Source organism: Carlito syrichta, unplaced genomic scaffold, assembly GCF_000164805.1.
Source record: "Carlito syrichta isolate Samal-C Ts95f unplaced genomic scaffold, Tarsius_syrichta-2.0.1 Scaffold104742, whole genome shotgun sequence".
Lineage (NCBI taxonomy): Eukaryota > Metazoa > Chordata > Mammalia > Primates > Tarsiidae > Carlito > Carlito syrichta.
Genome location: NW_007048838.1, coordinates 56,380 through 74,565, shown reverse-complemented (window position 1 = coordinate 74,565; position 18,186 = coordinate 56,380). Strand labels below are relative to the sequence as shown.

Here is an 18,186-nt window from a genome sequence, read left to right as displayed (position 1 = left end):
GTGACTCCTCCTTTCTTTTGTGTTCCATTTGCCTGAAAATTTGTTTCCCATCCTCTTACTTTGAGTCTGTGTATGTCCTTTCTAGTGAGATGGGTCTCTTGAAGGCAGTATATTGTTGCCTGGTGAAATTTTATCCATTTTGCCATTCTATGTCTTTTCAGTGGTGCATTTAGTCCATTCACATTCTGGCTAATTATTGAAGTGTGAGAGTTTGTCACTGTCATAGAGTTCTTATAGAGTTGTTGTTCTTCCACTTGGTTTTTTGTCTTTCATTTGGTTTTGGGGTTGGTTCTTGTGTATTTTATTCTTTTTCCTGTATTCTTGTGAAGAACATTGTTCCTTTTCCCTTTTCTTCTGTGTTTAGTACTTTCTTAAGTATTTCACGTAGAGGTGGTTTGGTGGCAGCGTAAATTCTTAGAGATTGCATATCTGGGAATGATTTTAATTTTCCCTCGCTAATGAAGCTTAACTTGGCTGGGTAGGTTATTCTTGGTTGAAATTGTTTATCTTTTAGGACTTTGAAGATAGGGCTCCAAGCTCTCCTATCCTGCAGGTTTTCTGTAGATAAATCTGCTGCTATTCTAATTGGTCTTCCATGGTAGGTGATCTGGCCTTTTTCTCTTGCTGCCTTTAGGATTTTTTCTTTTATGCCTACTTTGTTTAGGAGAATTATTATGTGTCTAGGAGTTGGTCTTCTCATTTGTTATCTTGCAAAGGTTCTCTGAATCTCTTGTGTTTGAATTTTTGCATCACTGATTAGATTAGGGAAGCTTTCTTGAATGATCTCATGGAAAGCTTGTTCCAGTGTGGTTTCTGTCTATCTTTCTGCCTCAGGAAGGCCAGTTACTCTTAAGTTTGGTCTCTTGAAGTTATCGCTCATCTCTTGAAGGTTTGTTCTATCTTTTTGAGCTCATTTTCTGTGTTTTTAAGAGTTTGGGTTAGTTCAATATTTTGGTCCTCAAGCTCCGAGATTCTTTCTTCTCCTTGGGTAGTTCTTTCCATGCTTATCAGTTTGTTATTTATTTCATTGACAGTATTCTGTATTACTGTTATCTCAGATATCAGCTTCTTCCTAGTTTCTTCTTGTCTGTCCTCAATTCTTTTTAATCTCTCCATTAATGTCTTGATATCTAGGTTTGTAGTTTGAGACCAGTCATTCTGGGGGCTCTTCTTTGTTTGCATTCCACAGTCCATTTTCTCAGTGTCTGCCCTCCCAGGGGTCTGGGAGAGACCTGTATTCTTCTTTTGGTTTTTCTTCATTTGTGTAGATTTTTCTCTCTCTCCCCCTTTCCCTCCCCTACTTTAATTCTGTTTGTCAGGGAAGGTGGGCTTGCTTTTGTTTCACTTGTGCAATATCCTGTTCTTCCTTATGAGGGTCCTCTGGCTTTGTTCAATTTTGAAGTTGGAGTGTGGGTTGCGGGCTGTACTTTTTGCAGTTTTGAGGTTTAACTGAAGGGGAAGCTGTGGTTCAGAATCTATATGCTGATTCTAGCATCCACCAACAGGTGTATGATCACACTGGAACCTATTTCCCACTGCCTTACAATCTGTCCATGCAGCGTTATGTAGGTTTGGTCCCTGGATTAAAAGGGTTTACAAAAGAGTAAAATAATGGAGGAAGGGGGGTGTCAATAGAAAGTTAGAAAGAGAGAAGAGTGAGAGGGAAAACAGACATACATACCAACTAACAGGTGAGTAAGAGACATAAGGCAGGAGAGAAGTGAAAAAAAACCCAGATTTCCTAAAGAATACTGGTAGCTACACAGAGACAGACTAATAAAATCATGAAACAGTATAAGTCAGAAAGCAAAGTGAGCAAAACAAACAGTTAAAATGATAAAATCAAAAGTCAAAATAAGAGATCAGACTAATTCTGGAAACTTTCCTGCGTGTGTAAAGTCACTTCAGCTCTGATCTCCAGCCTCTCCCCTTTGTTTTTCATTGCAGGCAGCTAGATTTACTCATAGTTTGGGTTTGTTTTTTTTAGGCTGCTGCCTGGGAGGTTTGTGATGCTTAGTTACTTTTGTCTGATTCAGCGTAGGGATGGGGCTTTGTCTCCTGTTTAGCGACATTACCTTAGGAACTGAGGTGGGGGCTGTTGATAGGTGGGCGGGGCAATGCAGATCTCTGCCTGGAGAATGACTGAGGTGGCAGTTTCACTTCAGTGGATCTTTTCTCTCTGCTTGTCTGGGTCCCCAAGCATGGGGTTGCACGGTGAGTGCCTCAGCCAGGGTGGGCCCAGAGCTCCAGAGTGCCAAAGCTCCAAAGGGCAGGTGGTGAGCGGCGAGAGTCACCCTGGGCCCCCATCAGAGTACTTCAGCCAGAAATGGGACCGGTGTCCCTGAGGGGCGGGTCCCCAGAGCCTCCCTGAGTGACCGGCGGCTTGGTGCTGGGTGCTGGGTGAGAGACAGTGTAGCCAGGGAGGGAACCGAGACCCTAGACTCTGTGCAGGCGGGAGTCACATATGGTAGAGCAGCAGCAGCCGGGGGCTGCAATGTCTGGTTCTGCGTGGGACCGAAATTCCCCGGGCCTCTGACCAGTGCAACTGGCATTGGGCAGGGGGATGGGGGAAGAAAAGTAAGAGTCTTTTTGGGAACTCACGTTCGGAGAATCTCACAAGTCCACCTATGCCATCACCATCTTACTGTAACTCCTCGAATTGAACTTTTTATCATTATATAGTGACCTTCCATATCTTTTTAAATTTCTGATAGTTTAAAGGTTATTGTCTGATATTAAGATCATGACTCCTGCTTTCTTTTGTGTTCCATTTGCCTGAAATTTTGTTTCCCATCCTCTTACTTTGAGTCTGTGAGTGTCCTTTCTGGTGAGATGAGTCTTTGGAAACATATATTGTAGTCTCATGATATTTTATCCATTTTGCCATTCTGTGTCTTTTCAGTGGTGCATTTATTCCATTTACATTCAGGCTAATTACTGATATGTGAGAGTTTATCCCTGTCATGAGGTTCTTACAGAGTTTGTTGTTGTGGCTGCTGTCTGTTTTATTTGTTTGTTGTCTTTCTTTTGATTTTGGGGTTGATTCATGTGTGTTTTTAATCTTTTTCCTGCATTCTTGTGTAGGGCATTGTCGTTCTTCTTTTCCTTTCTTCTGTGTTGAATACTCACTAAGTTTTTCTCATAGACCTGGTCTGGAAGCAGCATAAACTCTTAGGGATTGAATGTCTGGGAAGAATTTTAATTCTGCATGACTGATGAAACTTAACTTAGCTGGGTAGGTAATTCTTGGTTGAAATTGTTTATCTTTGAAAACTTTGAAGATCAGGCTCCAAGTTCTCCTAGCCTGAAGTGTTTATATAGATAAGTCTGCTGCTTTTCTAATTGGTCTTCCCCCGAAGGTAGTCTGACCTTTTTCTCTTGCTGCTTTCAGCGTTTTTTCTCTTATACTTACTTTGTGTACGCAAATTACTATGTGTCTAGGAATTGGTCTTCTCATTAGTTGTCTTGTAGGGGTTCTCTGAATCTCTTGTGTTTGAATGTTGCATCCCTGATGAGATGAGGGAAGTTTTCTTGGATAATTTCATGGAATGCTTGTTCCAGAGTGGACTCTGTCTCTTTATCTGCCTCGGAGATTCCAATTAATCTTAGGTTCAGCCTCTTGAAATAATTGCTCATTTCTTGGAGGTTTTGTTCTGTCTTTTTAAGCTTCTTTTCTATGTTTCTTTTCTGTGTTTTTAACAGGATTAGTTCCATATTTTGGTATTCAAACTCTGAGATTCTTCGGCTTGGTTTATTCTTTTTTCCATGCTTATCAGTTTATGGTTTATTTCATTCACTGTATTCTTTATTACTGTTATCTCAATTACTAACTCCTTCATGTTTTTCTCTTCTCTCTCCTTTCTATTTATTCTCTCTATTCATATCTTGATATCTTAGTTTGTGGTTTGAGACCAGTCATGCTGGAGGCTCTTCATTGTTTGAGTTCCAAAGTCTGTATTCTCAGTGGTTGACCTCCCACGAGTCTGGGTGAGATTCATATTCTTCCTTTGGCTTTTCTTCATTGTATAGATTCTCCCCCCCACCACTTTTTTTCCCCCTCTTCTTTAATTCTGTGATTCAGTGATCACTTTTATTTCATTTTTTTTATTATTTATTTCTTTTTTTTGAGTTGGAGTCACACTCTGTCACCCAAACTGGAGTGCAGTGGCCGCTCCCGGCCACCGCAGCCTCGACCTGCTGGGCTCTGGTGATCCTTCTGCCTCAGCCTTCCGAGTAGCTGGAATTACAGGTGCGCGCTACCACGCCCGGCTAATTTTTTGATTTATTGTAGAGATGAGGTCTTGCCTGCCCAGGTGGGTTGCGAACCCATGGGCTCAGGCAACCCACTCACCTCAGCCTCCCAAAGGCATGGGATTACAGGCTGAGCCACTGAGCCCAACCACTTTTATTTCTATTTGCTCAATCTCCTATTCTTCTTTATGTGGAGCCTCTGGTTTTGTTCACTTCTGAAGCTGGACTGGGATGGGGACCTGTGCTTATTGCAGTTTTTAGATTTAATTGAGGGGAGAGCTGTGATTCAGAAGCTATCTTCAGATCCCAGTATCCACTGACAGGTATATGGACCCCCTGGAACCCACTTCCCATTGCCTTGCAATCTGTCCATGCAGTTGGGGAATCTGTTTGACCCCTGAAAGAAAAACGAGATAAGAAAAGGGAAAAGAATGGAAAAAGGAAAGAGGAAGACAAAAGGGAGGTGAAGAGAGAAGAAGAGGGAGCACAGACAGGCATGCCAACTAACGAATCAACAAAGTCAGAAAAAACAAAAAAGACAAAAATATAAAGACAGTTATACAAACATGCAAACAAAAACTCCCCCGTTGGTGTACTCTCCCTCAATAATATGCACACATTAACAGAAAATCTAAAAAATAAAAAAATTAAATACAGAAACAAAGCGTGTACAAAAAATGTAAACAAAAACAGAAAGAAAAAGAAAGAACTAATACTAAAACTAAAACAAGAAGAAAAACTCACTCTGGCTGTTTCTGTGAGTCCAGGTTACTTTCAGGCCTCCTCCTTAGGGAGCAGCTCTCATCTCCAACCTCTCCCTTCTGCTTTCAATGCAGGCTGATAGGGTTGCTCAGCGTGGGCAGATACCCCATGGACTACTGTGGGAGGAGGATGGATCAGATCTGGACTTGCCCTACTTGCTGCTACTGCTGTCAAGTCTCCCATTCAGATCTGATGTGTCTGTGCCTGTTCTAGCATTAGGGAGGAGCATCTGTCTTTCTGGGTCTAATGAGATAATAGGCTCTGGGTCCCAAGATGGAGGCTGGGCAGAGCTGGGCAGGGCAGTGCAAGTCTCTGCCTGTTCCAGGACTGAGAAGATGGTACCTGTGGGCATCCCGTCATTCGTGTTGGAACTTTATTCCAAATTTGCATGACCTGCCTTCTCGTCTGCTGCTGCAGGTAATGGCATGGGCCTGGTGCCAGGGGGTAAGGATTGGCTGCTTTCCACTGCCTCTTCTCAGGAGATCCCCAAGCATGGCAGATGATCCTGTGTGCCCAGGTCTCCAATCTCAGGGTGGTGGTGGGTTTCAGTCACCTCCGGAGGAGAGCCCCAGCTGCACGAACCCGAGTCTTCCCTCAGATGGACTTTCACTCACCCACCACACATACTTGCTCAGGCAGAGAGTCTTTGTGGACACTTGCTTTTGCAGAGACTCTCACAGTCCAACCTGTTCCATCACTATCTTGCCCGGAAGTCCTCTGTGGTGTTTCTCTAATTGGATTTTAAATAACTCTTTAGGAATATATGCTCATCAGAATAGCAAAGAAATAAGTTAAATTGAAATAAAGAGAACATAAAACTTTTAATTATTGAAATCCTATTTTAGCTACAGATTTATGATTTGCAACTTTGAGTACAGCTCATGCATATCATTACTCATTAAAACCACGTCTATCGTAATTCCACTTTTCCTTTATAATGCAGATCCCTAAAGTCTTGGATATTCCTTTGCCTCCTTTCCTGTTTGTGCTTTCAAGCTTAATTGCATCATCTGTTCAAAAGCCTTAGGTTCATTTTTCCACCACCATTTTTCTTCTCATAGTTGCTAAATCACCCTGATCACTGCATCAGTTATGTGTGGGTTTCTACCCCTAACTACTCTGCTTGTTTTAAGTAGATTATATTTATTCCTTCAGGAAATATGCTTGGGTGCTTCCTACATTCAATAACTTTATTAGATATTTTGACACAAAGCTACAGGTGTGGTATAAAGAGCTTATTGCCCATTAATATATTTATTCACTTGCCTGCCTATATTTTATACAGTTGCCTCTTTTAAATTGTCAGCTCCTGAAGTGTAGAGACAATTTTAAGACTCCCTTTTCCTCTCTTTCTGTCATTGCTGGATATTACCCATATACTGTAAACAGTAAAACTTGTTTTTAATGGCTTTATTTTGAATCAGGTATATTAAATAATGTTCCAAGTTATTTGAGATTAAAATTATCTTAAATACGCTGTTTTATAAAACTCAGTAAGGATCAGCTAACAAAACATAAGATTAGGACTCAGAAGCCGTGATATTTATATCTAATTCTCCTCTTACCTTTTGACTTCAGGCACGTTGTGAGGATTAGTGCCTTTTATTTTGTGATGAGTAAACTCAGATTAAATCGTTCATTCATGTGATGTTAATTATTTTAGGGTGCAAGTTACCATTTAGTAAATTACTTCTTATGTCCTTGTATTACTCTGGACAAATTAATTCACCTCATAAGGATAAGCAATTTATTTTTCTCTCCAGAGACTCCTTTTCTCATAGCAGGAGACCTAGGTTGGGATTGTTTATCTGAACTTAGGTCTTCTATAAAACCTTTAGTATCAAGAAATACTTTATGAGCATTCACAATATAGAATGAATAGGCTGCAGGAAATAAAGAAGCTGAGTTCACCTTTCAAGTGACCAGTGTCAAAGTTGAGATGAATAAATAGTTGAACAAGACAAATACATACATATAAATATATGTATGTGTATTATATGTATATCTATGCATTAAAATAAAACTTACATGAGGAGCATTAGGGAAAGAGTAAGAGGTAAGAGGTATATTCAACTAATTGAGTCCACTACTGCTTCTGTCCTCTTAGAGTAAAGACATTATGAAAAGGCAGGTAATGTAGATTTTGTAAATTTAGGTAGAGAGAATATGGGGATATGGACCAGATAATCTGCTCAGAGTAAAAATATGCAATATAGGAATTTGAGAGAGAGAAAGTCAGAAAGGTAGTACAAGTATGTTCACTATCTTTATTGTGCTGTAAGATTCTATCAGTCCTTAAATCAGCTTGGGAAGTTTTCTACTGTCAACAACTTTCTGGTGGTTGGCTTAATAGCACTCTTAAGTTCTTTGGAGGGAAAAAGTTCAATAATGAGAGCGAAGAGAAAAAAGGATGTCAAGGCATTCTAAGTCAAATATGAAAAAGAAGGTAGAACAAAGTTCTTTGCCAAATAATGAAGACCTTAAAGAGATAAAATGCCTAAAACTTTTAAGTATAAGAAAGTAAATACACTCATTTAACTTTCATAATCTTCAAATAATTTTAGAATTATCAAGTCAAAATGGGATATATGTTAATTCTCTGAAACTCTACACCCTTTTCTAGATTACTAACTTATAAATAATGAAGAACTCTCATAACTACTGTGTATACTCAAAGTAAGGTGAAATGTTAATTTCATCATATCTTTAAAATAGTTTGACCCTTTTAAGGGAAAAATACCTTGAGTTGCTAGAACATAGTTTGTTGAAGAATAGAAGAACATTAAATTTACCAAGTGAATTTTGATAATTGTAAGATCCAGTCAACTAACTGTCACCAAATGTTTTTTACATGCCTGACATTGTACTAAGTACTGGGTGCACCAGGGGTCTGCTTTACTTGCCAAGGATAAGGATAAGGCAGCTTATAAAACTCAAAATTAATAAGGAAATATGATTAAGAGGAAAACAATGGTTTGGAAATAGATGATACCAGAGTTAGATCCAGTATCTAGGAGGGATGTTGTAATTTAGTATACATCTTTGAGATATATCCAGAGTCTGAATATTTCTGACCACATTTGGTGCTGTCACCTGAATCCAGAGCACATCCTCTCTGCCCTGAATATTGCAGTGGTGGTGTCCTGATGGTCTCTCTGTTTTTGCCCCTGCACCTCTTCAACCTGCACCTCTTCAATCTTTGCACAAAACTAGAGTGATTCGGGTAAAACACAATGAAGTTGTGTCACTCCTCTGCTCAAAACCTGATGAGAAATACTGTCTCTTCCCAGCAAAAGCAAGTCTTTCTAGTGACAAACACTGTATGAACTGCCCCCTCACCTCTCTGATCTTCACCTCACCTCCCCATCACTTTGTGCAGCCTGCGTAATTGCAACACTGTTCTTCACTCTACTTGTCATCCTGCCCCAGAGCCGCTGCCTTTACCAGGAATGCTCTTCTTCCAGATACTTGCATGCTCACCCTCTCACTTGCTGCAAGATTTTATTCACCACGTCACTGAGACTTGTTCACCTTTGATACTTTCTATTGCCCTTCCCTGCTTTTATTCCTTCTTGGACACTGTTCACTCTCTTATTTACTATTTATTTTACTCATGTATTTGTTTACAGTCTCCTTCTCTCACCAGAATGTAAGTACGCTTTGTGAGAGCAAGGACTTTGTTTTGTCCACTGTTGTCTCCCCAGTGCCTGCAGTCTGGGTCACAGTAGAAACCCAGTGCATACTTGTTGAATGAATGAATGTTCCTGATGCAGACTGCAATTTGGCTATTACAACTAGCAAAACCGTCAGTAGTGAGTTGGGTTAGAAGAGATCCAGGAAAGGGATGAGGAGAATCAGAGTTTTGAGGAAGAAGTGGGCATTTGTATGAAATGTCACAAATCAAATAATGCGAGTACTGATAATAGAGGCCATTGAATTTAGCATTTAGAAAGGAAAGGTGAATTTGAGGAGAAAAGAACACAGACTGCAGTGGATTAAGAACAAATGCATGTTCAGATGTAAATGAGATGTGCGGGTGCTGAATTATTTGCAACATTTAAAATAAATTTATGGCACCTGAATTTTTTTGTTGTTTAAATGTGAATTGGCCAAGATCTAACTTATATTTAATTTTTGTGATGTGCTTTGACCTTTAAAAAGAGTATTCACATAGTAATTGATGTTCAATACCATGAGCCGTGTGGTGACTACTGGTACATACTTCAAATCTGCTTTTATACCTGGGGAAGTCTGAGGTTTAGGTAAGTGCCTTTTCTGAGGTCACCATTAGGAAGTAGTGGAACAGGACAAAAAAAATCCTTTGACTTCTAGTCCAGTGTTATTTCTTTTAGTTACACAAGTGATCTGATTTAGTCAGTTTTATTTTGTATGTGTAAGTGTAAGCTCATTAAACCATTTAGGAAAAAAGATGTGGCATAAATTGACTAACAGTCTATAAAAAACAGTCTATTACTGATGTGACACTGATGGACAAGATTATGTCAAGAGACCTGGACAGGCATAATTGGTCTACTGTTTAAAGATTCAGATTGCCTAGTTGATAAAGTATCATGGATTCAAGTACTCCTAAATTTACGTTTACTCGTAGATTGTTTTTGGGGAATGAGCATGGATAGGACTATTTTTCCCTTAACTGTAATGTAATTAAGATACATTTATTCCTAAGATACTGTGGTTCCTACTCTGATAAAGCATTTTGTGTCCTTCACCTTAGATTATTTCTACATATTTTATGTGAAGCTACAATTGGATATTTGGTAATAATTGCAATATCAGGCAGTCTAGCTACTCAGTAGTAATAGCTACAAGGAACAAATCACAACAAAAATTTTCTGAGAGGATCCTACTCTGAATTGTTTCAAAGTTATTTAATTAGAGCTGTCACTTTGTAGGCAGTGTTCAAAATATATTATCCCTTGCTGAATGGATGCTTTGAGGAGGAAATATCTTGTAAGAGTTTAGAGTTGTGTTATGGTTTTGTGTGTGTGTGTGTGTGTGTGTGTGTGGGTGTGTGACTTCACCAACCTTCATGTGAATTACAGCTAAGTAGGAGAAATACTACTTTCTGCTTTCTTAATTTTCCACTGGGCCCCTGTAATAAATGCTTTTATATGATGTGAATAATTTTATCTTTTCAGGTTAACTTAGCCAAACTGTTCATTTTAGCATGCAGTGAGTGAAAATTTAAGCAAAACAAGCTTTAAATTTTCCCTAATAGAAATCCATTCTTATAAGTGTGTCTGCTTAGCATTGATACCAAAGTTTTTACAAAAATATCTTTTAGATTTTTAAAATTCACATGGAATGTTGTTTTTTACAGGTTTCTGAAGGTCTGTGGATCTGAATTAGTACGCCTTGAATTATCTTGCAGCCACTTCCTAAATGAAACTTGCTTGGAGGTTATTTCTGAGATGTGTCCCAATCTACAGGATTTAAATCTCTCCTCCTGTGATAAACTACCACCTCAGGCTTTCAACCACATTGCCAAGTTGTGCAGTCTTAGACGACTTGTTCTCTATCGAACAAAAGTAGAGGTAAGAATAATTCATCATTTACATTTTTGCTAGTATAACAGCCACCAAATATTTAATTGCCTTTAATTGCTCATAATAATGTGATTTTAAAAAATTTTAAGTAAAATTTATGATGCTGACTACTCTAAAATCATTAAAGCTGATTCAGTCATTTCAAAGTTATTTAGAGTCTATTATGTTTTAAATTATAAGGAAATATTATTTTCTGTACTCTTAAAATTTTTGTGATGCTGTTTGTGTTCCTAGGTTAAGAAATAATTTATGGGCTAAGGTATGCTGAAATGCTGTCAAGGAGTGAATTAGAGAAAGGTAGAGGAAGCAAAGTGGAATTTATCCAGGACCAGACTTAAGGATTAAAATTTATGATGCCATAGTTTATGAGTCTTATTTAAGAAAATGAAATCATGTCATATATATCAGTTTACTTGCTTTTCCATATAATATCTCAAGGATGAGCCGGGCTCGGTGGCTCAGCCTGTAATCCCGTGCCTTTGGGAAGCTGAGGTGAGTGGATTGCCTGAGCCTGCAGGTTCAAGACCCGCCTGGGTGGCGAGACCTCACCTCTACAATAAATCAAAAAATCAGCCGGGCATGGTAGCACATGCCTGTAATTCCGGCTGCTCGGAAGGCTGAGGCGGAAGGATTGCCGGAGCCCAGCAGGCGAGGCTGCGGTGGCCGGGAGCGGCCACTGTACTCTAGTCTGGGCGACCGAGTGAGACTCCAACTCAAAAAAAAATATATCTCTAGGATGTCTTTTCAGGTCAGTGCATATACTACTGACTTTTCATTAATTATGTAGTATATGTTATGCTATAATCTGTTGAACATTCTTCTAATGACCAGCATTTAGTTTTTCCAGTCATCTTACAAACTTCCTAGCAGTAGCATTCTTCTGTGGACAGTTTTATATATACACAGTATCATTGCTGTTTGATGGAGGCCTAGAAGTGTTATTGCTAGGTTAAAGAGTATGTGCCTGGGCCCCTGTAATAAACGCTCATTTTTTGTCATACACTTGTTCCCTGTACTCTAGGCATGTTGGCCTTCCTTCTATTCCTTGAGCATTCTGACCTGGTTCTAGCTCAGGGCTTTTGCTCTTCTGTCTGTCTGGAATGTTTGTCCAACTCATTACAGGCTGCCCTCTTTCCAGTTAATGTTCAACTTAAATATTTTTTTAGAGATGGCTTCTTGGACACTGATAAACGATAGATAGATAGCTCCCTTTTAGTTTGTTTCTTTCATATTACCCGGTTTGATTTCCTTTTTGGCATCATTATCACTCTCTGAAGTGATACTTGTTTTCTTGTTTGTTGTCTGTCTCCTCACATTAGGATTTAATGGTAAGAGCCTTGTCTTTTTCACTGCTGTATTTCCTGCAGCTAGAAGAATACTAGGTAAAGATTGGCCATTCACTAAAGGGTTGTTAAGTGATAGATAAAGATACCAAATTACTTTCCCAGAATGATATAACAAAGACTTGGGAGACTGGATTAGTTCACATAGGTGTGGATTTGTTCCCAAGAGAGCAGGTTGTTACGAGGCAAGGATGCCCTCTGTGTTGTGTGTTGGTCTCTTTGCACCACCTCTTCCCTGTTGACCTTCTGCCATGTTGTGATGCAGCAGGAAGCATGTCTCCTGCCCCCAGAAGCTGAGCAGTTGCCTGCGTTGGGCTCTTAGAACCTCCCAGTTTGCAGACTCTGAACTGAATAAATCTCTTTTCCTTATAAATTACCCATCTTCAGGTATTCTGTTATGGCAATATTAGACAAACTAAGACAGCATTATTCTCAATTTTGGGGAATATGTTTAGCTAGAATTTCACAGGTGACCTGGTGTGGTGGAAAGAAAACTTTGATATATTAATAGCTCTAACTAGGTTAATCTGTAGTCTCAGATTCCCGATTTTTTAATTTGTAAAATGAGAAGATGATTGTCCCTGAATGTCAGTGGGAAGATGGTATTAGCCTGTGTTTTCTTTGGTTGGTGGTGAAATGGCTCACCACTTGTGTAAAATTGTTAGCTATCTTTCTCAAGTAGGACTGCCTGTTCTGAATTATGCCAGGCCCGTTTTCTTATTTGTACATTTACTAGTTTATGGGCCTTTATACTATAAATTGAGATCCTCTTTGTAAAATATTGTCTTATTTTAAAAATTTCTGATTGTTTAATAGAAAATGTAGCATACGTGATTATTAAATTAGCCTTTGAGAAGAAAAATAGAGTAAAACCAAAAAATTATATTAACTTGCTAGGCATCTTATATCTGTGGTGATTTGTGAAAATATATCCCATGAGATGTTTCTGAAATGTTATATATATGAACATGATCTAAGTGTCAGAGAATAATTGAAGAGTCCACAGGTTCCTTAAATTTGTCTCAAGAGACTGATAGATAACACTATATTTTTTAAAGTGTGATTTATGAGGATTGAGAAGATTCATATCTCAGGAGTGGAATCTTCCCTCAGTTACCTAAATATAGGTGTAAAAGCACTGTGAATGCATTAAATACAATTTAGGTTGTACCCTGTGTTATTGCCTATTAATTTTTTTGTATTGAACTATCTGCTAAAATACCATAAAAACCACTTATATATTACAAATTTTTCTGACATTGAATATGTAAAAAATCTTAAAATTGAATTTTCACTGACTTGTGGTTGACTCATGATAAAATTTTTTAAAATGACATTATTTAATGATATAAATAGCATTGAGAAAAATGCTAATTCAAAATTCAAAATTAAGAAAAAGTTACCTAGGTATTGTTTACTTTCCCCTCCACAGACTTTAGGAGAGGTACAAATGGTTTTTGGTTACATGTATAGTGGCAAAGAAGTGTGGGCTGTAAGTGTACTTTATTCTTCACTCCCACCTGTGCACGTTGTACCTAATAGGTGATTTTTCATCCCTATCCTCTCATCCCACCCTTCCTCTTCTGATTTTTCAGTGTCCATTATACCATTCTATATACCTTTGCAGTTCTGTAGTTTAGCTCTCACTTATGAGTGAGAACATGTGGTATTTGGTTTTTCATTCCTGCATTACTTCATTTAGGATGATGGTCTCCAATTCCATCCAAATTGCTGCAAAAGATATTACTTCATTCTTTTCAATGGCTGAATAGCATTTCATGGCATATAGACCACATTTTTATTATCCACTGATCAGTTGATGGGCATTTAGGTTCATTCCACATCTTTGCAATTATGAATTGTCCTGCGAAGAACATGTGAGTGCAGGTATCTGTAATGACCTCCGTTTCTTTAGGTAAATACCAGGTAGTAAGATTGCTGGATCAAATGGTAGATCTACCTTGAGAAATCTCCATACTGATTTCCATAGAGGTTGTACTAATTTACACTCCCACCGTCAGTGTATAATTGTTCCCTTTTCACCACATTCATGTCAACATCTTTTGTTTTTTGATCTTTTTAATAATGCCCATTCTGACTGATGTAAGATGGTATTTCATTGTGGTTTTAATTTGCATTTTCCTGATTTGCATTTTCCTGATGATGAACATTTTTTCATATGTTTGTTGGCCATTTGCGTACCTTCTGAGAGATATCTATTCATGTCATTTACCCACTTTTTAATGGAATTATTTGCTTTGTTTTGCTGATTTGAGTTCTTTGTAGAGTCTGGATTTTAGTCTTTTGTCAGATGTATAGTTTGCAAATATCTTCTCCTATTCTATAGGTTGTCTGTTTACTCTATTGATTATTTCTTTTGCTGTGCAGAAACTTTTAGTTTAATTACGTTCCACTTATTTATTTTTGTTTTCGTTGCTGCTTACTTTTAATGCTTCCCAACTCTGTATTCAGGGATTTCTGCCTTTAATCACTTTTATTTTTTATCTCCTCATCTTGGAATGTGCGTCAAAGTTCCACATGGGCACTTAGTAACTCATAAGTAACTCAATGACAAAACAATTAGGTTGTTTCTGTTAAAGCAAGCAGAAGTTGCAACACTGATATTCATATCAATCTGTAAACACCTCTGTTGTCACTTAAGCAAGCATTGAGTCACCTCCTTTTCCCTTTCATACACATTATTGTACTGAATGATGGTGGGTGAGAGTAGAGAACAAGAGGACAAGATTTAGGAGACTGGCTTGCCTCTAAACCTTCCACATAATCACTGGCAGGACATTCAGATGTTATAGAGTCTAATTTTGAAAAGGAGGAGCAGTAATTGATTTCAAATGCCTCTGCTTGCTCTAAGGAAATATATACAAAGAAAAGAAGATATAAATTTGAGTTTTCTGGGAGTGGTTATTTTGTTTTCAAAGGGCTACAGATGATCCAGTGCCACTTTTACTCCTGTTTTTCTAAACTCTGCACAATTCTAAAATTAGTAAAAATTGGTATTTCAAAATATTAACTGTATTAGAGCATATTGTCCTCAGAGAGGTCAGTTTTATGATAGAGTTGTATTTTATGTGCCTTTATGTAATTTATATTAATAAACACAGTCTATATGTATAGTGAATGAACTTTTGGGGATTTTGGGGAACTCAATTTTAGACCCAAAGTTTGGGAAAACTTTCTGAATAGATTCTATTCAGTGCCCTAGACATTTGGCATTATTATTTGTTTACACCTGTCCAAAGTGGGTAGTTGCTGTTCTCATCTTACTCATGATGATGTTAAGGTCCCAAAACATTAATAAATTGCCCAGTGACACAAGCAGCAATTAGAGTCAGGATCTGAATCCAGGTCTTGTGGCCACAGTATTGTAGTTAAAATCATGAGATATGTAAGAGGATGGAATAGTAGTTTTTCTGTCCATCTAAATAACTAAATAGTAGTTATTCTATCCATCTAAGTAACTACTAAATAACTACTTGGCTGCTTCTATCTAAAATAGGGATTTTTTTTTTTACTACCTTTGTTTTTCATTTACAAATGGAAGGAAATATAACGTTGTGACTAGCATACATTGTAATCCAATGTAAAACACAAACTGTTAAGTTATAATTTATAAATATCTTCTGGTTTCAAATATTTTCTATAGAAAATAAAATTTTTCTCCTTTATTTTTACTAAGAACAAGCTCAGTTTGAAGTCTTAGTTGCTCTGGACTTATACATTGCAATTAGCTCTTCAAATTGCACTTGGAAACTTTTACGTGAAAGTTTATAGAATCAATACATAATGAACTACTTTAAACAAATGGTTTATATAGGCCTACTCTCAATTTTTTGCTTTAATTGATGTAGCATTTGGCAGATAACGCTTAAAATAATTTTGGTATGTAAAATGATGTGTTGTAGATGGTCATTGAGGTGTTCTCAAGTACTTAACCATAGCCAGGTGTGTGACAGGCCTGATTCCTCAATAAGAATGAGCCCTCAGGAAAATGAAACTGTGGCAGGGTCAGAATCGCCTCATATGCTGGTAGGTAGATCCTGGGATGCTGATACAGCCCTCCCTCCACCAAAGATTGTTCAGAGTTTTTAGCTTTTTGAAGTAGTAAGATATAGTTCAATTTGTTTTCTTAATTTATTGCATGGAATCTTTTTCTTGTTTTAGATGTGTTTAGGATTATAATAGAACATTGTTTCATCAGAGAAATGACAAATGTCTTCTTATAACATTAGCAAAAGACCCAAAAATCACTGAGTAAGCTATTTGCAGTCAGTGGTATATATTTTTTGAGTTTCCATAGGTACAGAGCATTAAATATATGCCTAGTAAACAACAAGAGACAAGTGCATTAATGACAGATGGGAATGGAACACAATAGCTCTCCATGCACGCTAGCAATATCACAGATTTGGGCTTAGTTGGAGAATGCTCTGAGCTGGGAAGCCTTTTTAGAAGGAATGACCCTCAAGCTGAGACGTAGGCCCTGTTTACTGTGTGATTTCAGAATTACCAGTGAAATGGATTGGTAGATAAGGTAAGTTTTGTTGTTGTGGTTTTTGGTCCTGAATTTGATGGATCTTTTAGATTGAATAAACAACATTTGATGCAAAAGATGGGACCTTAGACAAGAAAGACACTCTAGTTGTGTTTAGTTTCTTCTACCTCCTGTGGCAAGAAGGTCATTAAAGCTAGGTATTACAGTGATTGGAAGGACTTTGGTACAGTCCCTTTGGCTCTTTTCTTCTCTGTTCATAAGATTCTTTCTCATGATAAACATTGATTGCAAGAATTTATTTAGCTATACATAGTGTATTTTCATGAGAGTCAAATTGTAAAAATAAAAAAAAACTAATTAAATAGACTTTTAAATACTTAAAAACAACTTTTCTTTTGAAATAATTTTAGACTTACAGAGAAGTTGCCAAAAAAGATTTTCCATATACTTTCCCTCAGATTCCTCTACCATATGCATAATTGTTTTTCTGAACCACTTAAAAATATAATGATCCTTTGCCTCTAGGGACATTATAAACAGAAGACATAATTTAAGGGACATATATCAGTAACCTACTTTTAAATACTTGTGCTATGGACTGAATTCCCCAAATCCATATGTTGAAGTCCTAATCTCATACTTCAGAATGTGACTGTTTGGAGACAGGTCTTTTTAAAGAGGTAATTAAAGTTAAATGATGTTATTGGGTGGGCCCTAATTCAATATAACTGGTGTCCTTATAAGAAGAGGAGATTAGGACATTGACACACATTGGGAAGACCACTTGAATGTGGTAGAAGAAGACAGTCATTTACAAGCCAGTAAGAGAGGTCTTAGAAGAAGCCATCTCCACTGACGCCTTGATCTCAGATTTCTAGCATCAAGAATTGTGAGAAAATAAAATTTCTGCTGGTTAAACTACCTAGTCTATGGCACACTGCTCTGCAGCCCTAGAAAAATAATATACCTTGTAGAGAATGGCTTAAGAATCACTTTTTAACATAATGCATGGAGTTGCCTTTAAGATAAGTCCTGTGCTTTTACTGAAACAGTCTTGATTAGTGTTAGAAGTTTGAGCCTGTTTACTTTTTCTTTGTTTGGGGGAAAAACATCAAGTGAGGGGTTGAGAGAGGGGTATGATAGGTAGCTCAGTAAGAATGTCATTCTGTTGCTTAGCAGCAGACTAGGAAACCAGGAGTGTTTTTTAAAAGTTGGAGTTATAAATGGAACACCTGCATCCAGTTTTGATTGCCTCACTTCAAGAATGATAGAGCATAAATTGAAAGAATCTGAAGGAGTAAAAAAACTGATTATAGGTATTGTGGGGGACTAGTATATGACAGTAATCCATAAGTACAGTTTAGCCACTGTTTACTTGGCCTAGTAGGCTGTGTCAACAGTTTCAAGAACCCCTCCGCTTTTATCTGCATGAACTAGACAACAAAAGAAGTTGATCTTTGCTTCTGTGGGATATCAACACTCTCCTATTGTCTTTTTTCTGTGCTAGTTTATTTGGCAGGGTATATACATAAGTAAAAATGCATACTGCCTTGTCTGTTGATGAAAGTGCCTGGACTGTCCCACAGAAGATATATTAACTGTCATTTGAAAATAGTATGGTTTGATTTAGTGCTATGAATTTCTTTCTGATATGCATATATGGTAGTCTCCTTACTGCATTCTTACTTGATTTAAAGAACACATTGTATATTGATAAAAAGAGCAGGGATGGCCTTTTTTTTTAAATAGA

At 37.7% G+C, this 18,186-nt stretch overlaps 1 protein-coding gene across 1 annotated transcript in view; it reads left to right on the top strand.

Moving 5' to 3' along the window:
* Positions 1–18,186, top strand: part of FBXL4 (F-box and leucine rich repeat protein 4) — an 81,702-nt gene that overhangs the window by 42,461 nt on the left and 21,055 nt on the right. Inside the window, exon 6 of the mRNA XM_008065803.2 lies at positions 10,355–10,568. Coding sequence (XP_008063994.1) covers positions 10,355–10,568 — 214 coding nt within the window. The remainder of the gene's footprint in view (positions 1–10,354; positions 10,569–18,186) is intronic.